Source organism: Galleria mellonella, unplaced genomic scaffold (genome assembly GCF_026898425.1).
Source record: "Galleria mellonella isolate WM207_F2 unplaced genomic scaffold, CSIRO_AGI_GalMel_v1 utg55, whole genome shotgun sequence".
Classification (NCBI taxonomy): Eukaryota; Metazoa; Arthropoda; class Insecta; order Lepidoptera; family Pyralidae; genus Galleria; species Galleria mellonella.
Genome location: NW_026442115.1, coordinates 4,115,068 through 4,128,640, shown reverse-complemented (window position 1 = coordinate 4,128,640; position 13,573 = coordinate 4,115,068). Strand labels below are relative to the sequence as shown.

General features: G+C 34.2%; 1 protein-coding gene across 1 annotated transcript; it reads right to left on the bottom strand.

Annotated features, from left to right (window-relative positions):
- Nucleotides 1-256: 256 nt before the first annotated feature.
- LOC113521356 (SNF-related serine/threonine-protein kinase) lies at nucleotides 257-10,282 on the bottom strand. The gene is made up of 8 exons (XM_026906879.3): nucleotides 9,992-10,282; nucleotides 9,227-9,457; nucleotides 7,855-8,060; nucleotides 7,447-7,782; nucleotides 6,984-7,274; nucleotides 6,277-6,433; nucleotides 4,941-5,270; nucleotides 257-4,429 (listed from the first exon to the last, which is right to left on the bottom strand). The coding sequence occupies exons 2-8, from the start codon at nucleotides 9,452-9,454 to the stop codon at nucleotides 3,794-3,796; spliced, it is 2,184 nt and encodes a 727-aa protein (XP_026762680.2). The 5' UTR covers nucleotides 9,455-9,457; nucleotides 9,992-10,282; the 3' UTR covers nucleotides 257-3,793.
- Nucleotides 10,283-13,573: the final 3,291 nt, after the last annotated feature.

Below are 13,573 nucleotides of genomic sequence, written 5' to 3'. Positions count from 1 at the left end.
TCGCCAAAATTATTTCTGAATAGACCTACACAAAAAATCAACGAATTTATTTGTAGATAGATTTACATTACCACACGCTTGAAAAAGAATAAGACGTCGAGCTGTCAGAAGCATCGTTTACTACTTGTTTAAAGGGTTCGGATAGCTAACCATTCGCCGTTTGGAAGTATCTGAGTTTTCAATCATAAAAAAAAATCTTATAATTTTAATAACTAATTTAAAAATGCAATATTGTTATCTAATGAAAAAAAAAAACTTGGCTAATTATAATTTATTATAGTATAGGCTATTACGACCTAGTTAACGTGTTAGTAATTTTGAATATCTAAATTCCAGAGCACAGATATTAATTAATAAAGAAAAAATAATGCAGTATATAAAACATAAGAATCACCAACACAATGCGCTAACAGCTAACAACGAGCACAGTCATACATGTGTCAGAGTTTTGTGTAACTTATATTTATGTTGGCACCACAAACAGCACAAGACAGAGTTAAAATGCATAACACAATTTGTTAATCTTTGGTCTTATCCACTTTATTGCAAGCACCACACGAGTGGTATAATTTTAAATTGCTCACATATAACATTAATTGTTCATTCACACATGAGATATATTCGTACAATCAAACATAACTAAATGTTTAAAGTCAACTTATTATGTATTCTTGAGATAAACTATTTATATACAACAATTTAATTATGTACATATATTTTTATTTATTACACAACATTTAACTTATTTAACATTCCCGTTTTAATTATATATTTTTACATTACACGCAAATCAATAAAAAAAATCTTTTGTTATTAAAACATTAATCTACTAAAAAATTTATCATTTCATTAAATAATTTCTATAAGCGCTGGAGCAAACAGCACTAGCGTATAATGGATATTATATATTTATAACAAAAATATAAATACAGAAAATTAATTTCATATTAACTTCACAATTTCATAATTTTAACTACTATAATAAACGAAATTGTAAAGACAGCAAAAATAATTTAACTAATTATTATTTACATCCCTTCAAAGGATATAACTACTTATCTTTGTATCTGTATAATAATAAATTATTTATGGACACCTTCGCGCTTCTGGATTTACTTCTTAAGAAACCATAATAATAGTAGACCACAAATTATTTACTTCCAATATGTAGAAATGTATCGATGGTTCAGTCATTGGATATTTCCTTCCAAGCAAGTGTAAGTGATTTTTATGTAATGAAAATAATTCTATATTCGGTTTGTAGAAACCCTGTTTACCTCTCAATCTTTATTGACATGAAATGCAATCATATTGTTCATTAAAATCCATTTAGTTGATTACATGATATATTAAAAGATGTTGTGGCCCCATTCATAACAAGCATGATAACATTTCAGACTTAACATATTTTATGCAAGTAGGTTAACTTTTAAATTACTTTCAATTAGGTTATTAGTGCAGTAAAACTAGGTTTTCATAACTTTTTGACAATAGCCGGTTTTCACATAGTAGGCAAAATTTTTGTTTAGAAAAATATCAACACTGTATTTGCTCCTCCCTTGGACCACTATGTCCTGTAATATCGCCATATATGCCACTATAATTCTTTTTTGTCTTAGATGATTTAAAAAAAAATGCCAATATCTCTTAATTTTATGAAATATATATTCTCAATACTTCAACTTTAGCATAGCTCCCAAAACAAAAGCCTAAATACTCCCAATATTGACAAATTTACATACAAAATGTTTACGCCATAGCTCTTGTTCACAATGAATATGTAAAAATAAAATTTCAGTAAATATATATGACTGGCTGTATACCGTGGCTTCACCTGCGTGACGCAGTACATAAAATATCCAATGTACTAAGTTAGGATATAAACTACTCATATTCCAAATTTCATTCTAATCCGTTCAATAGTTGTTGCGTGAAAAAGTAACAAACATTCATTTATCTACCTTATAAACATTTGCGTTTATAATATTAATAGGATAACTCACTTATCTTCAGACAAAAATATTACATAACTTACAAATTGTAACAAAAATATAAAATATTTTTCTTCAGTTTATCTTACTACTAATATTATAAATGTGAAAGTTCGTAAAGATGTTTGAATGTTGTGATTATTGATATGTTAATCAATCATGTTTAAATGGTTGAAAGAAGCAGAATGAAATTTTATATCCTAACACTAAGGTATATAACATATCATCATAGTCGTATAATAGTGACGGATCTGACAAACATTAAATATACATATCCGTCAGTATTCTACAACTATGACGATATATACGAATTCACGCGGGCAAAGGCGCAGAAAATAGCTAGTATTTTATATTCTTGCAATTAAATTACTCTATTAAATTATGGTCCAAGCTATTTATTAATTAAAGGATAATTTTTATGATGCTTGTACTTTTGCAAAAGTTCTTGTTATATTTTTTGTTGTTGTTGTTTTAATTAAAGTGTTACTATACTGTGAAATACCAATTTATTTACATTTTCGAAAAAGAATCGATCTGTTAGTAACTAGTACTGGTAGCACTTGAAGCTTTATACACATACTCTTACAATCATGGTCCTTTAAGTAAGTACAAGCGTGTAAACGAAATTTTGTACAATCCAAAATCGTTCAGTCTAAAATTGGATAAAATTTTATTTGTATAAGCAAATTATTGTATATTTTTACATTTCTTTTTAAACGTATTGAAATGTTTTATTGGCGAGTAATATGCGATAAAATAATAAATCAAGTGTTGATTTTTCTAAATTTTTTTAGGAAAATGAACTATTAGATCTCAAAGCGGCCCATTATCAAAAAATTAAAAATAATAAGCTATTTTATATAGATTTTGTATACCATATCGCACGGTAAAAGATTTAAATGGATTTTTGATATTTTGATAAAAAAAATCATAACTGGCGTGATATAATCAAGTAAAATTACTTGACTATTAAATATGAGAGAAATCAAATTGTATGTCATTGTAAAATGTATTTATAAAATCTGTTGGGTAGACTGAAGGAGTATAAATGAGGTGAAGCGAATACTATTTAAATAAAATATTAGTTTCTCCTTCAGACTACATTATTTTTTAATGTAATATTCCCTAGCTACATCTACCATTGTTATACACACTTTATATGAACTTTCAAAAATAAATATCTATTAAAATGTAATTTACAAAAATTATAAATATTACAATAAATAATTAATTTATCATAAACAATAATAGTTGTGGTTATTGGCATACTCTAAGCCCGAACGCACACTGAACCGCAAGCAGCCCAAGGCGATTTTGTAAATAACATGTATGCCTGGACTAAATATTTATATGTATATCTTTTAATGACAATCATCAAAGGAGCACTCTGTGAAAATTAATTTAAAATTAAAATAAAATCAGATGATGGAAACATTTTTATAATATCTGAACATTACGAAAACTAACTATAATGAAAATAGGCGATAAATATATTTTAATATCTGGGCTTAGTATAGATTCACAGGTGATTTTCTCGAGTCAAATTTTTTTTAAACGTAAACCTTGAGTACCAAACGAAAGGAATTTTCGTCAATACACACTTTCCGCCACGCAGAGTTTCTAATAATATAGCCTCGTTTTAAAAACATTTTGGCGCAGAAATCGCTCACGATCTATAAAACACAAGCCGACCCTACGGCAGACGAGAACCGATAAGATAGCAGTGGCCGGGTGATCGTGATTAATCAATGGTGGTCGGCGACGTCACGCCGCCCGGCTGCCGCGGCGGCGGGCGGCAGGCGCTAGCACAGCCCATGCAGGCGCCGCGCCGCCGGCGCCGGGCGTGCCGCCGCCAGCAGCCGCAGCAGCGGGCGTCCGCACAGCGCCACCAGCCCGCCGCCCGCCCACCGAGCTGCCGCCGCCTCCTCCACCTCCGCGATACGGTTCAAGGATCGCGACTCCCGCAGGCGGCTCTCCTTGCGCGCGGCGCGTCTCCGCCGTCCACCGCCGCCGCCCCGCGCGTCGCCGCCCGCGGCGCCCGAGCCGGCCGCGCCGCCCGAGCCAGGCGCGGGCGTACCGGACGGAGCCCCCGCAACGCCTGCGAGTTGTGGCCGCGCGGAACCCCGAGTTCCGCCCGAGCCGCTGCCGGGCTCCTGACTATCACTCGAGTCGTCGTGCGAATCCCGGCGCGGGCGTTCGACGGGCCCGTCGGCACGCTCCGCAGCTCGCTTCTTCTTCTCCGAATCGTCATCAGAAAGATCCGAGGAAGAGCAGGAGCCGGCGCGGGGGCGGCGGCGGCGGCAGTCGAGCCGCTGGCGGCGGGCGGGCGGTGGCGCGGGCGGCGGCACGCGAGGCGCTGGCACGTTTATCGCCGCAACATCCTCACCACCGCCTCTCGACCCTCCCATTTCTGACGTACCATCATCTTCGAGGTTCACCTGCAACACCATTACTTACTTACCGTTTGAGAAAAACTAGCTTAGTGGACAAATAGATTTATACATACTATATTTTAGGTAACATATATTTAAATAAATAATAATTATAATAATTATATATATATACACTACATAGGATTTTTTTACGTGTTATGGACTTTTTTAGCACACTAACGAATAATTTTTCTGGTGTATTTATGCACTCATACCACATATATGCTCAACACACCACTTGTAGTACATTTTCTTTCTTACAAAACAGTAAAAATTCACAAAAATAAATACTAACTACCTCGCATATTACACTCGATGATATTTTACTTTCATGTGATGTCACTGACTTCATATAACTCAAAGTTGCGTTACAATGTTGTATTTAAATTGTATATTTGCTTTTTTTTTTAAGAAATACTTAAGTGAGTTAAAAATAACAATCTTTTGAGGGCTTTATAAACACTAAATAGTTTGAAATGGTTTCCAGAAATTAGTCAAATAAATAGCCTATACTGACCTTAACGAAGTTGTCCACGAGCTGAGCAGAGCGAGGTGCGGGCTGCGCGGGAGTCGACTGCGAGTAGACGGCGAGCTGTGCGTGGGTCGCGTGGGTCGCGTGGGTCGCGTGTGTCGCGTGTGTCGCGTGTGTCGCGTGTGTCGCGTGGGGCGCGTGGGGCGCGGGCGGCGGTAGCGGCGCGTGCGCGACGCGGTCGCGCGCGGCGAGGTGCAGGCGGCCCTCGGAGCGCGAGCCTCGTCGTGCGTCGTTAGCGCGCGCGCTCGCCGCCGCCGTCACGGTACCCTCCTCGTCGTCCTCCTCTTCGCGCACAATGCTGCACTTCCGTGATCTCTAAAAGATTAACACTTGTTTCAGGTGGAAATCATTTACACATAGTATAACATCATTTACACATAGTTTAACGCATACTTATACGACTAGTAATGACGAAATTCAAAAGGAATAATAATATTTTTATATTTAAGACTTATTCGTAATATAGAATATACCATACATAACCATTTAGAACATTTGTTTTGTAAGTAATCATTTAATTTGTAACAGCCCTTATTCCATGTTTCTTAATAAAACTTTTAAATTTGACCAAAAAAATATTTATTTATTTATTTATTTATTCATAGGAAAACCAGGGCTACACTACAGCAAATAGATACAGTTTTAGGATAACAAAATAAGCCACTAATAGGTTTTCACAAATAGCAACAATATAGATACAAGGCGCTTTACACAAAGCTACAGAAATACGAGTTAACAAAAAAAAAGTGAACAAACAAGATCTCGGATTCCAAATTTGTGAGGCGTATTCCACTTTACTTCTAACCAATGAACAATATAGAATTTTTAATGTTTTGGCTTGCTGAAAATACGTTGAACTGCGCATTAGGAAGCCGAGTGCCTGTGAAGCTTTAGTTACAATATCGTCGATATGCCCGTCAAAAATTAATTTTGCATCATGAATAACACCTAAATCTTTTATAGCTGATTTTTTCTGAAGTTCATGACCTTTAAGATTTTATTTAGTATCAACTAATTTGGATTTACGTGTAAATGTGTAAATATACTCATATCTGTTCTGAATTTGATTTCTCAACCCTTGTCACCAAGATATTTTTTTATTAGCAATATAGAAATAAATAAATATACACATCAACTCCAGAATATCCTCCTTTTTGACAGAAAAATATAGATGCTTAGAAGAGTATGTAAAGCCATTACTTCAATAAGCCATGTTGAAAACATTCAGAAAGCAATTTAGAAACTTTAGATATCAAAAGGAGCATTTCAAAAGACTAGTACAACCAGTAGAAAGTATGTAATAATAGCAGGTAATATTTACCGGCGGTACGTCCTGAGGGGTCCGTGGCGCAGCGGAAAGCGTCGGCGGCGCCAAGAGCGTGCGGCCGTGCCCGCCGCCGCCGCCGCCGCCTCCACCACCGCCGCCACGTGACACGCTCAGCACCTCGGGTCGTCGCGCGCTCCGTGTCGCCTCTTGCCTGCGTACAAAACGACTATATTAACTCGTATCTATCAATTATATGTATTTAAAAAGAACAGGATATGTTGTATAATGTAAGTGAGTGAGGTATTGCCTAAAATTCCCACGAGTATACCCAGCTGTGAGATATCATAGGCTACGATTGATTGATTGACGAAAATTAATGAGTTTTCCATATGACAAATACTATAACAGGGCACAAAATCGTTTTGCATTTGGGTATCATTTTGTATCTACTCATATAAAAAATTACTGTCACACTAATACCACATTGTAAGGAGTTTTCACATAGCGGTTTATCGCCTATAGAAATCTGTTGTCATGTAATATAATAGTTAAATAATAAAATTCAAAAGTATTAATGAATGCATTAACCTTTAGCAGGTACCAAACACATGTATAGCAGTTTGGGATACTCCTGCCCCCATCACCTTAAAAGTTACCCTATATAGACTCCTTCTTAAAAATACTTTATGAAAAGTAGTTTTTTAAACTGTACTAATAATATAATACTAATATAATACCCATATTATTAAATTTCAATTTACCTCTTAGATCTCAATTTTCTCTCTGCCAACAAAAAATATGTAGCGGTAATATGATTGTATTCATTCTTCTCTAATGCTTCCATTATCTGTTCCTTTGTACCTATAGTACCATTGACCATTCTTTGAACAATAGCTGAGCGATCTTCTTCTGAAAGTTGTTCCTTAGCTACTAGAGGGGTATCAAAGTCTTCTACTGTGACCCCCTCACCAGCAGTAACCCATGGGTCTGTTGCAATTTCAGATAATGTGGCCCTTTTTTCAGGTTCTCGTACTAACATTCTTCCTATTAACCTGTAAGAAGAGAACATTACTAATATTAATCCCTATCATTATTTTTGATACATTAACAAAATGTGTGAGTGTGTATATATGTTTAATTATTAAATACTGTTATTAATAGTACACTACATAATCCAGCAAAATTTAATCCCTTGCTTAGATCAAAAGAAATTATTACACAAACCTTTTACAAGAATTTGTTATGTGTGGTGGGATAGTATATTTGCAATCCATAATCATTGTCAATGTTTCACTATCATTAGCTTCTTGAAATGGCGCCTGTCCACAAACTAGCATATACAGTATCACCCCCAGAGACCACACATCAACTGCTGGGGCATCATATGAATCACCTAGTAAAATCTCTGGAGCTGAGTATGCTAAAGATCCACATGATGTTTCTAATTTTTGTCCTGGACAAAATTTGTTGCTAAATCCAAAGTCAGTCAATTTTACTATACCTAATTTTTCAAAAAATACTACATTCTCTGGTTTTAAGTCCCGATGTACAACATGCAATCTGAAAAAGAAACAATGTTATTTGTAGTACTTAATACAAAGCAGATTTTTTTTTATAAAACAATAGACATACCTATGGCAGTATGAGATTGCACGCACAATTTGTCTGAAATAATCACGAGCTAGAGATTCTGATAAACCAGATTCATGTCTCATAATATAGTCATAGAGGTCTCCTCCATCTCCTAGTTCTAATATCAAATATAACTTTGTTTGTGTATCTATTACTTCATATAATCGAACAACATTTGGATGCTGCACCAGTTTCATACAGCGGACCTGAAAAACAATATTATATTAATATTATTCAACATTAAGAAAATGAAAATAACTTAAACAATTTTATATTTTTTTATGCAACAGAATTGCAAACATGATGGAAAGTGGTAACTATCACCTATGGACATGAATAATACCATGGACACAACAGAATATACTGTCACCCATGATACCCTGTCATGCATTGCCATTCTTGAGGAGTAACATGTTGTGCCTCTGTACTCTGTAATTTTATTGCCATATCCCACTCTTCAAACCAAAACACAGCCATGCAAACACAACTGCTTCACAGCAGAGACACTAATAGGACAGAGTTACCAACAACAAACTCTCCCTATATGATGCCCATTGTGCAGCCAATTTGAACCTAAGGCATGGGTTTAGGCACATCATTAAATATTAAACTCATACAAATCTCTGAATATCAAGTTATTTTAGTTTTTATTTGATTTCTTAATTATTGCATTAAATTTATTACCACTAGGACTATTATAAAACTTCTTTCTTATGATTATAAAAAAAAAAATTCTAATGCTTCCCTAAATACTATATACTGTAAATAATTTTAGGACCAATAGAAGCAAAGCAATAATATTTTGGAATTTTGTTTATCTGTATAGTTGCTGTGGCATCACACAAAAGCTACTGCATCAAATTGGATGCAGTTTTTTACATTTGTGTTCCTGAACTTAATTGAATAATTCTCAATATTTCTGTTTAAATATTTAAAAAAGAGTTCTGTTAGTGAACTAAAATATTTATCATACAATAAAATTATTATTTAACTAGTGAAAATTTTAATTTTGATGAAAATTTAAAAATGTCAAAAAGCAATAGGATATATAAAAATATTTAAATTATCTTTTAAAATTGACTAACATTGCCACATTTCATTTAGTTTTAGTATGAACATTCTTAATCAATACAAAAGAACTAAATTTATCTTAATTTAATTTGAAACAAATGAATATTCTACTACTTTAAGAGATACTAATTAACATTAGCAAAGTTGCAGGTTACCACTAGTATATTAAAATATATATTTTATTTTAAAAAGATATTTATTTTCTTGATATACTTAAATGCTTACATATGCCATTCAAAATTTGTATTATATTTATTAATTATAATAATAATAAATAATTAATAATAAATAAAGTAATTACCTCTTGAAATAAATGTGATTTTGATACATCATCCAACTTGCTTTTATCTATAACTTTTACAGCTACTTTTTCACCAGTGAATACATGTCTAGCTAATTTAACTACTGCAAAATGTCCAGAGCCAAGGGTATCAAGTAAGTCATATAGTCCAGCTATTTTAGCATCATAAGCTCCACCTGCTGTACCCAACCCACCCCCACCTGCTACACCACAATTATTCATTGCCATAACCTGAAAGGAAAAACTTGAGTCCCGTAAAATGTTCACAATTTCCCAATCTTTTATAATTAAAAATATTAAAAATTACACCTATGCTGCTTGTAAAATTAACCAAATAAACTGAAGTGATTTTTTGTTAAGAATGCTCAAATAGTTTCTGGATGGTCCTTTGAATCATGAGTGGCCAATTAAATAAACATAAAAATTAAATTGTTTGTTTTCGAAAATTAACACATGATGCAGATGTTGTCACTCTCTCATATGTGACAATAACTAATCATACTAACAATTCTTAAAAAAATTCTAATATTCAAAATGAGTGCTAAATTTATACTTTCGGAGACTTCAAAAATACTTAAATTAATTTATGAAAACATTTGATTTTTGACTTGATTCACAAAATTATTATTACTACTGTTACAAAGTATCAATATCAAAAATAATTTAGAATGGGAATCATTCACACTATTTACTATTAGCACTTATATTCGAAATTTCTATATATCTAAGAAGCTTTATTTGATATTGATAATAACATGTACTTACTTAGAAAATAAGATATCAAAACATTTAATTAAAGCACAGTAAAATACGAAGAAATGTTAAAGATTGATTTCACCAACAAATCCTAAATACAATGGAGGTCGATACTAAATGAATATGTTTTATAAATAATAAAAATAACGTCATTCGATTTAAGACGTGTTAAAAAACTGCATTATTTATCATAAAAATGGCTAACTAACGAAGTTAAAAAAATAGATTGATCGACAAGAGGTAAGATTTTCGCCATTTCACAAAATTACGTTCAGAATTTAAGAAAGAATTCGATTCGTAAACAGGCAGTCAGCCACGTTCAGAAATTTGGAAAAAGTGGTATTTTACAATAAGAATTGTAGTTCCAAAATCGATCAGCAGAGGCAGCACTAATAGTTGGGCATTCATTTGCTTCATAAATTATATGATATTGTTTTTCCTGTTCCTTCTATTATTATCCTTACCCCACAAATCACAAATTTTCTGTAACTCCTTAGCTTCCTTTTTCTTATAATAACATCAAACTACACTAATACGAGAGTCATTTGATTGCTAGCACTGGGGATTAACATCCCCATAACATCCACAGCAATATACCCAGTCAGATCGACCTTCACGCGGTTGCCCCTGGAAACCGTTGTGATTAATTATTGTGAAGCTCGTCGCGATAGGCTTACTGACCTGACTTCATCCTCACCTTTAATCATGAGAAAGACTTTGTACAAAAGTCGTTTGCTTGGGCACTTTTATTCCATTCGTGTTTCAACCGTAAAGCAGATGTTTGCATAACTGTCTTTCGGTTTGAAGGCTGGGATATGGTAGTGAATTTACAAAGTACAAAGAAAAAACTGTTAAGGTGCAAATTAAGTGTTAATAAACTCTTTAGTGAAATTTGAAAATAGAAAAAGAAAAATAATATTGCCTAGTAACCATAATTTTGTCATGTTCTAAAAATTGACAACTTTTTTCTAAAAACTGACTTTACTAATTAAATAATATTTTAATGTAATAGTGTGATATAGTGTTTCTTGTATTTAGAGTGTGTTGTGTTTATTATAAATAAATTGTAAAGTTACTTGGACTAAGAACTAAATCTATTGTGTCAAATAAAAGTGCTACTATTACTTTGATGCTGGTCACCTTTCCATGTATATCTACTTCTAACAAGGTAAGTATTCAGCTGCAACTCTAACAATAACACCCAAGTCTTCAAAAATAGCAACGCATGGGAGTATTATGGACGAAACAGTATACTCTGTTATATCCATAGTACTGCTCATGTCTATAGACGACGGTTACCACTTTCCTTCAGGAAAACCGTCAGCTGGTTTGCCATTCAAAGTTACATAAAAAAAACCTCACTGATGCTCCGCTTTGAGGGAAAGGGATTATTAGTAATAGGGATCTAAGTGATCCATAGCTAGCAATACACCCTATCAGGTAAAGGAAAAGGGGTTGTTTGTAATGAGGTTTAACTGACCCATTGCTAGCAATATACTCTATCAAGATGGTGGGCCAACTGACCTGCATTCAATTTCACCTATCATATTCCACTGGTGCCTCGTCGGTGTACACCAATAGCGCGGGCGGAGTTCTTTATGATAAATAGAGTCCGTGTTATTTATTATGAAGATATTTAGGAAAAAATAAGATTACGAATTGTTCAAAGGAAAAATAGACAGAATTTTATTTAGATACAGAATGACATCTATCGTAAGTATAACTAGCCAGTAACAGAAAGGTAACCATAGTTTCATCTACATAGGTTGATATGCTACAAAGTCTAACATCTTCTCTTGAAGCTCATGGTTCCTTTCTCAGGATCTAGTATCTGTAAATTATGTATATACATTAATTTGTTGGCATAGCATCACCAATCTTGGTTTATAGAGTGCCTTGGTGAACATGTCCGCAACTTGATGTTCAGTATCTATCTTTGCAATCTTCATATTCCCATCAGCTATGCCTTCTCGAATAAAGAAATGTCTTAGCTTAATATGTTTCGTTCTGTTGTGGAACTCATATGGTGGATTTAATGCAAGTTTGATGGCTGATTCGTTATCTAAGTACAGAATAGGAATACTCGTTGGTTGTTCTATACCTTCAATAAAACGTTTAAGCCATATTATTTCTCTAGCAGCTTCGCTAGCGGCTACAATTTCGGCTTCAGTGCTTGAAATCGCTACTGATGTCTGTAGTTGACTTCGCCATGATATTAGACCTCCATAAATACATACTAGGCCTGAAGTCGATCTTCCAGAGTTAGGATCACCACCATGATCAGCATCGCTGTAACAGATCAGTTCTTTCTTTGTATCTTTCCTGTAGGTAATGCAGTAATCCCTTGTACCATTCAAATAGCGAAATATTCGTTTCACTTTTGTAATATCTGTTTTTGTAGGAGTTTCTAAGTGTCTAGAGGCAACCCCAACTGCATAGGCAATATCGGGTCTTGTTCCTACCATAAGGTATGCGAGAGCTCCAACTGCTTCTCTGTAAGGAAATGCATTGTCTTCAGTATCTTCTCTCAATTCAGAATCTTTAACTATTGGTGTAGCGGCAGCTTTGCTATTCTGCATACCAAATCTTGTAAGTACTTTCTTAGTATAGGCACCTTGATGTATTTTTATATAGTTTACATGTTTTTCTATCTCAAGTCCCAGAAAGTAATAGAAATTTTTATTACTTTGGCCCTTAATTTTAAAGCGTTTCTGCAGCGTTTCGAGAAACTCATTAATCAGTACCTGTGATGTACCAGCTATCATGCCATCGTCAACATAAAGGGCTAGTAGTAGCTTACCTTTCCCCCTCTTCATGGAGAAGAAACAAGGATCTTCTCCAGCTACAAACCCTTGTTCTAGAAGAAAGTCTTTAATACAATTGTTCCAGCACAATGGTGCTTGTTTCAGTCCATATAAACTGCGTTTTAACTTGCATACATTGTTAGTTCCATCATCATATCCTTCAGGTTGCTTAACATATATCTCTTCTTTCAAGCTTCCATACAGAAATGCGGTAGAGACGTCAAATTGAGTAAGAAACATATTGTCGCGAGCAGCAATACTCAATAGTAATCTAATTGTACTCATTTTTGCTACGGGACTAAACGTCTTCTCGTAATCAACGCCTTTATTTTGAGAGTAACCAACAGCAACGAGTCTGGCTTTATACTTGTCAGTAGACCCATCAGAGTTCCTTTTAATCTTAAATACCCATTTACTGGATATAGCTTTGCGTCCATTGGGTAATGACACTAAGTCCCATGTTTCATTTTCTTTCAGGGAGTTGATTTCATCATCCATAGCCTTACGCCATTTTTCTTTATCAACAGACTTCATCGCATCTTTGAATGTCTTTGGTTCTTCTTCATGGTTATAAACATTTTCAACACAGTGTAAGACAAATTCGTCAAATCTATGTGAAGGATTTAATTTTGAGCGATCCCTTAAAGTGATTTTATCTATATCTACATTTTTCTCTTGAGGCTCTTCATTAAGAATTTCTTCTTGAGATACAGTATCTTCTCTTATTAAATTGTCCTCTGATACGTTTTCTTGATTTGTGTCAATCTGTGGTAAATTATCTATGTTT

Coding starts and splice junctions, on each gene's coding strand:
- LOC113521356 (XM_026906879.3), bottom strand. CDS start 9,454: ATGGCAATGAATAATTGTGGTGTAGCAGGTGGGGGTGGGTTGGGTACA. Junction 8,061..9,226: donor AATCACATTTATTTCAAGAG/GTAATTACTTTA, acceptor ATTGTTTTTCAG/GTCCGCTGTATGAAACTGGT. Junction 4,430..4,940: donor TCGTGGACAACTTCGTTAAG/GTCAGTATAGGC, acceptor ATGGTGTTGCAG/GTGAACCTCGAAGATGATGG.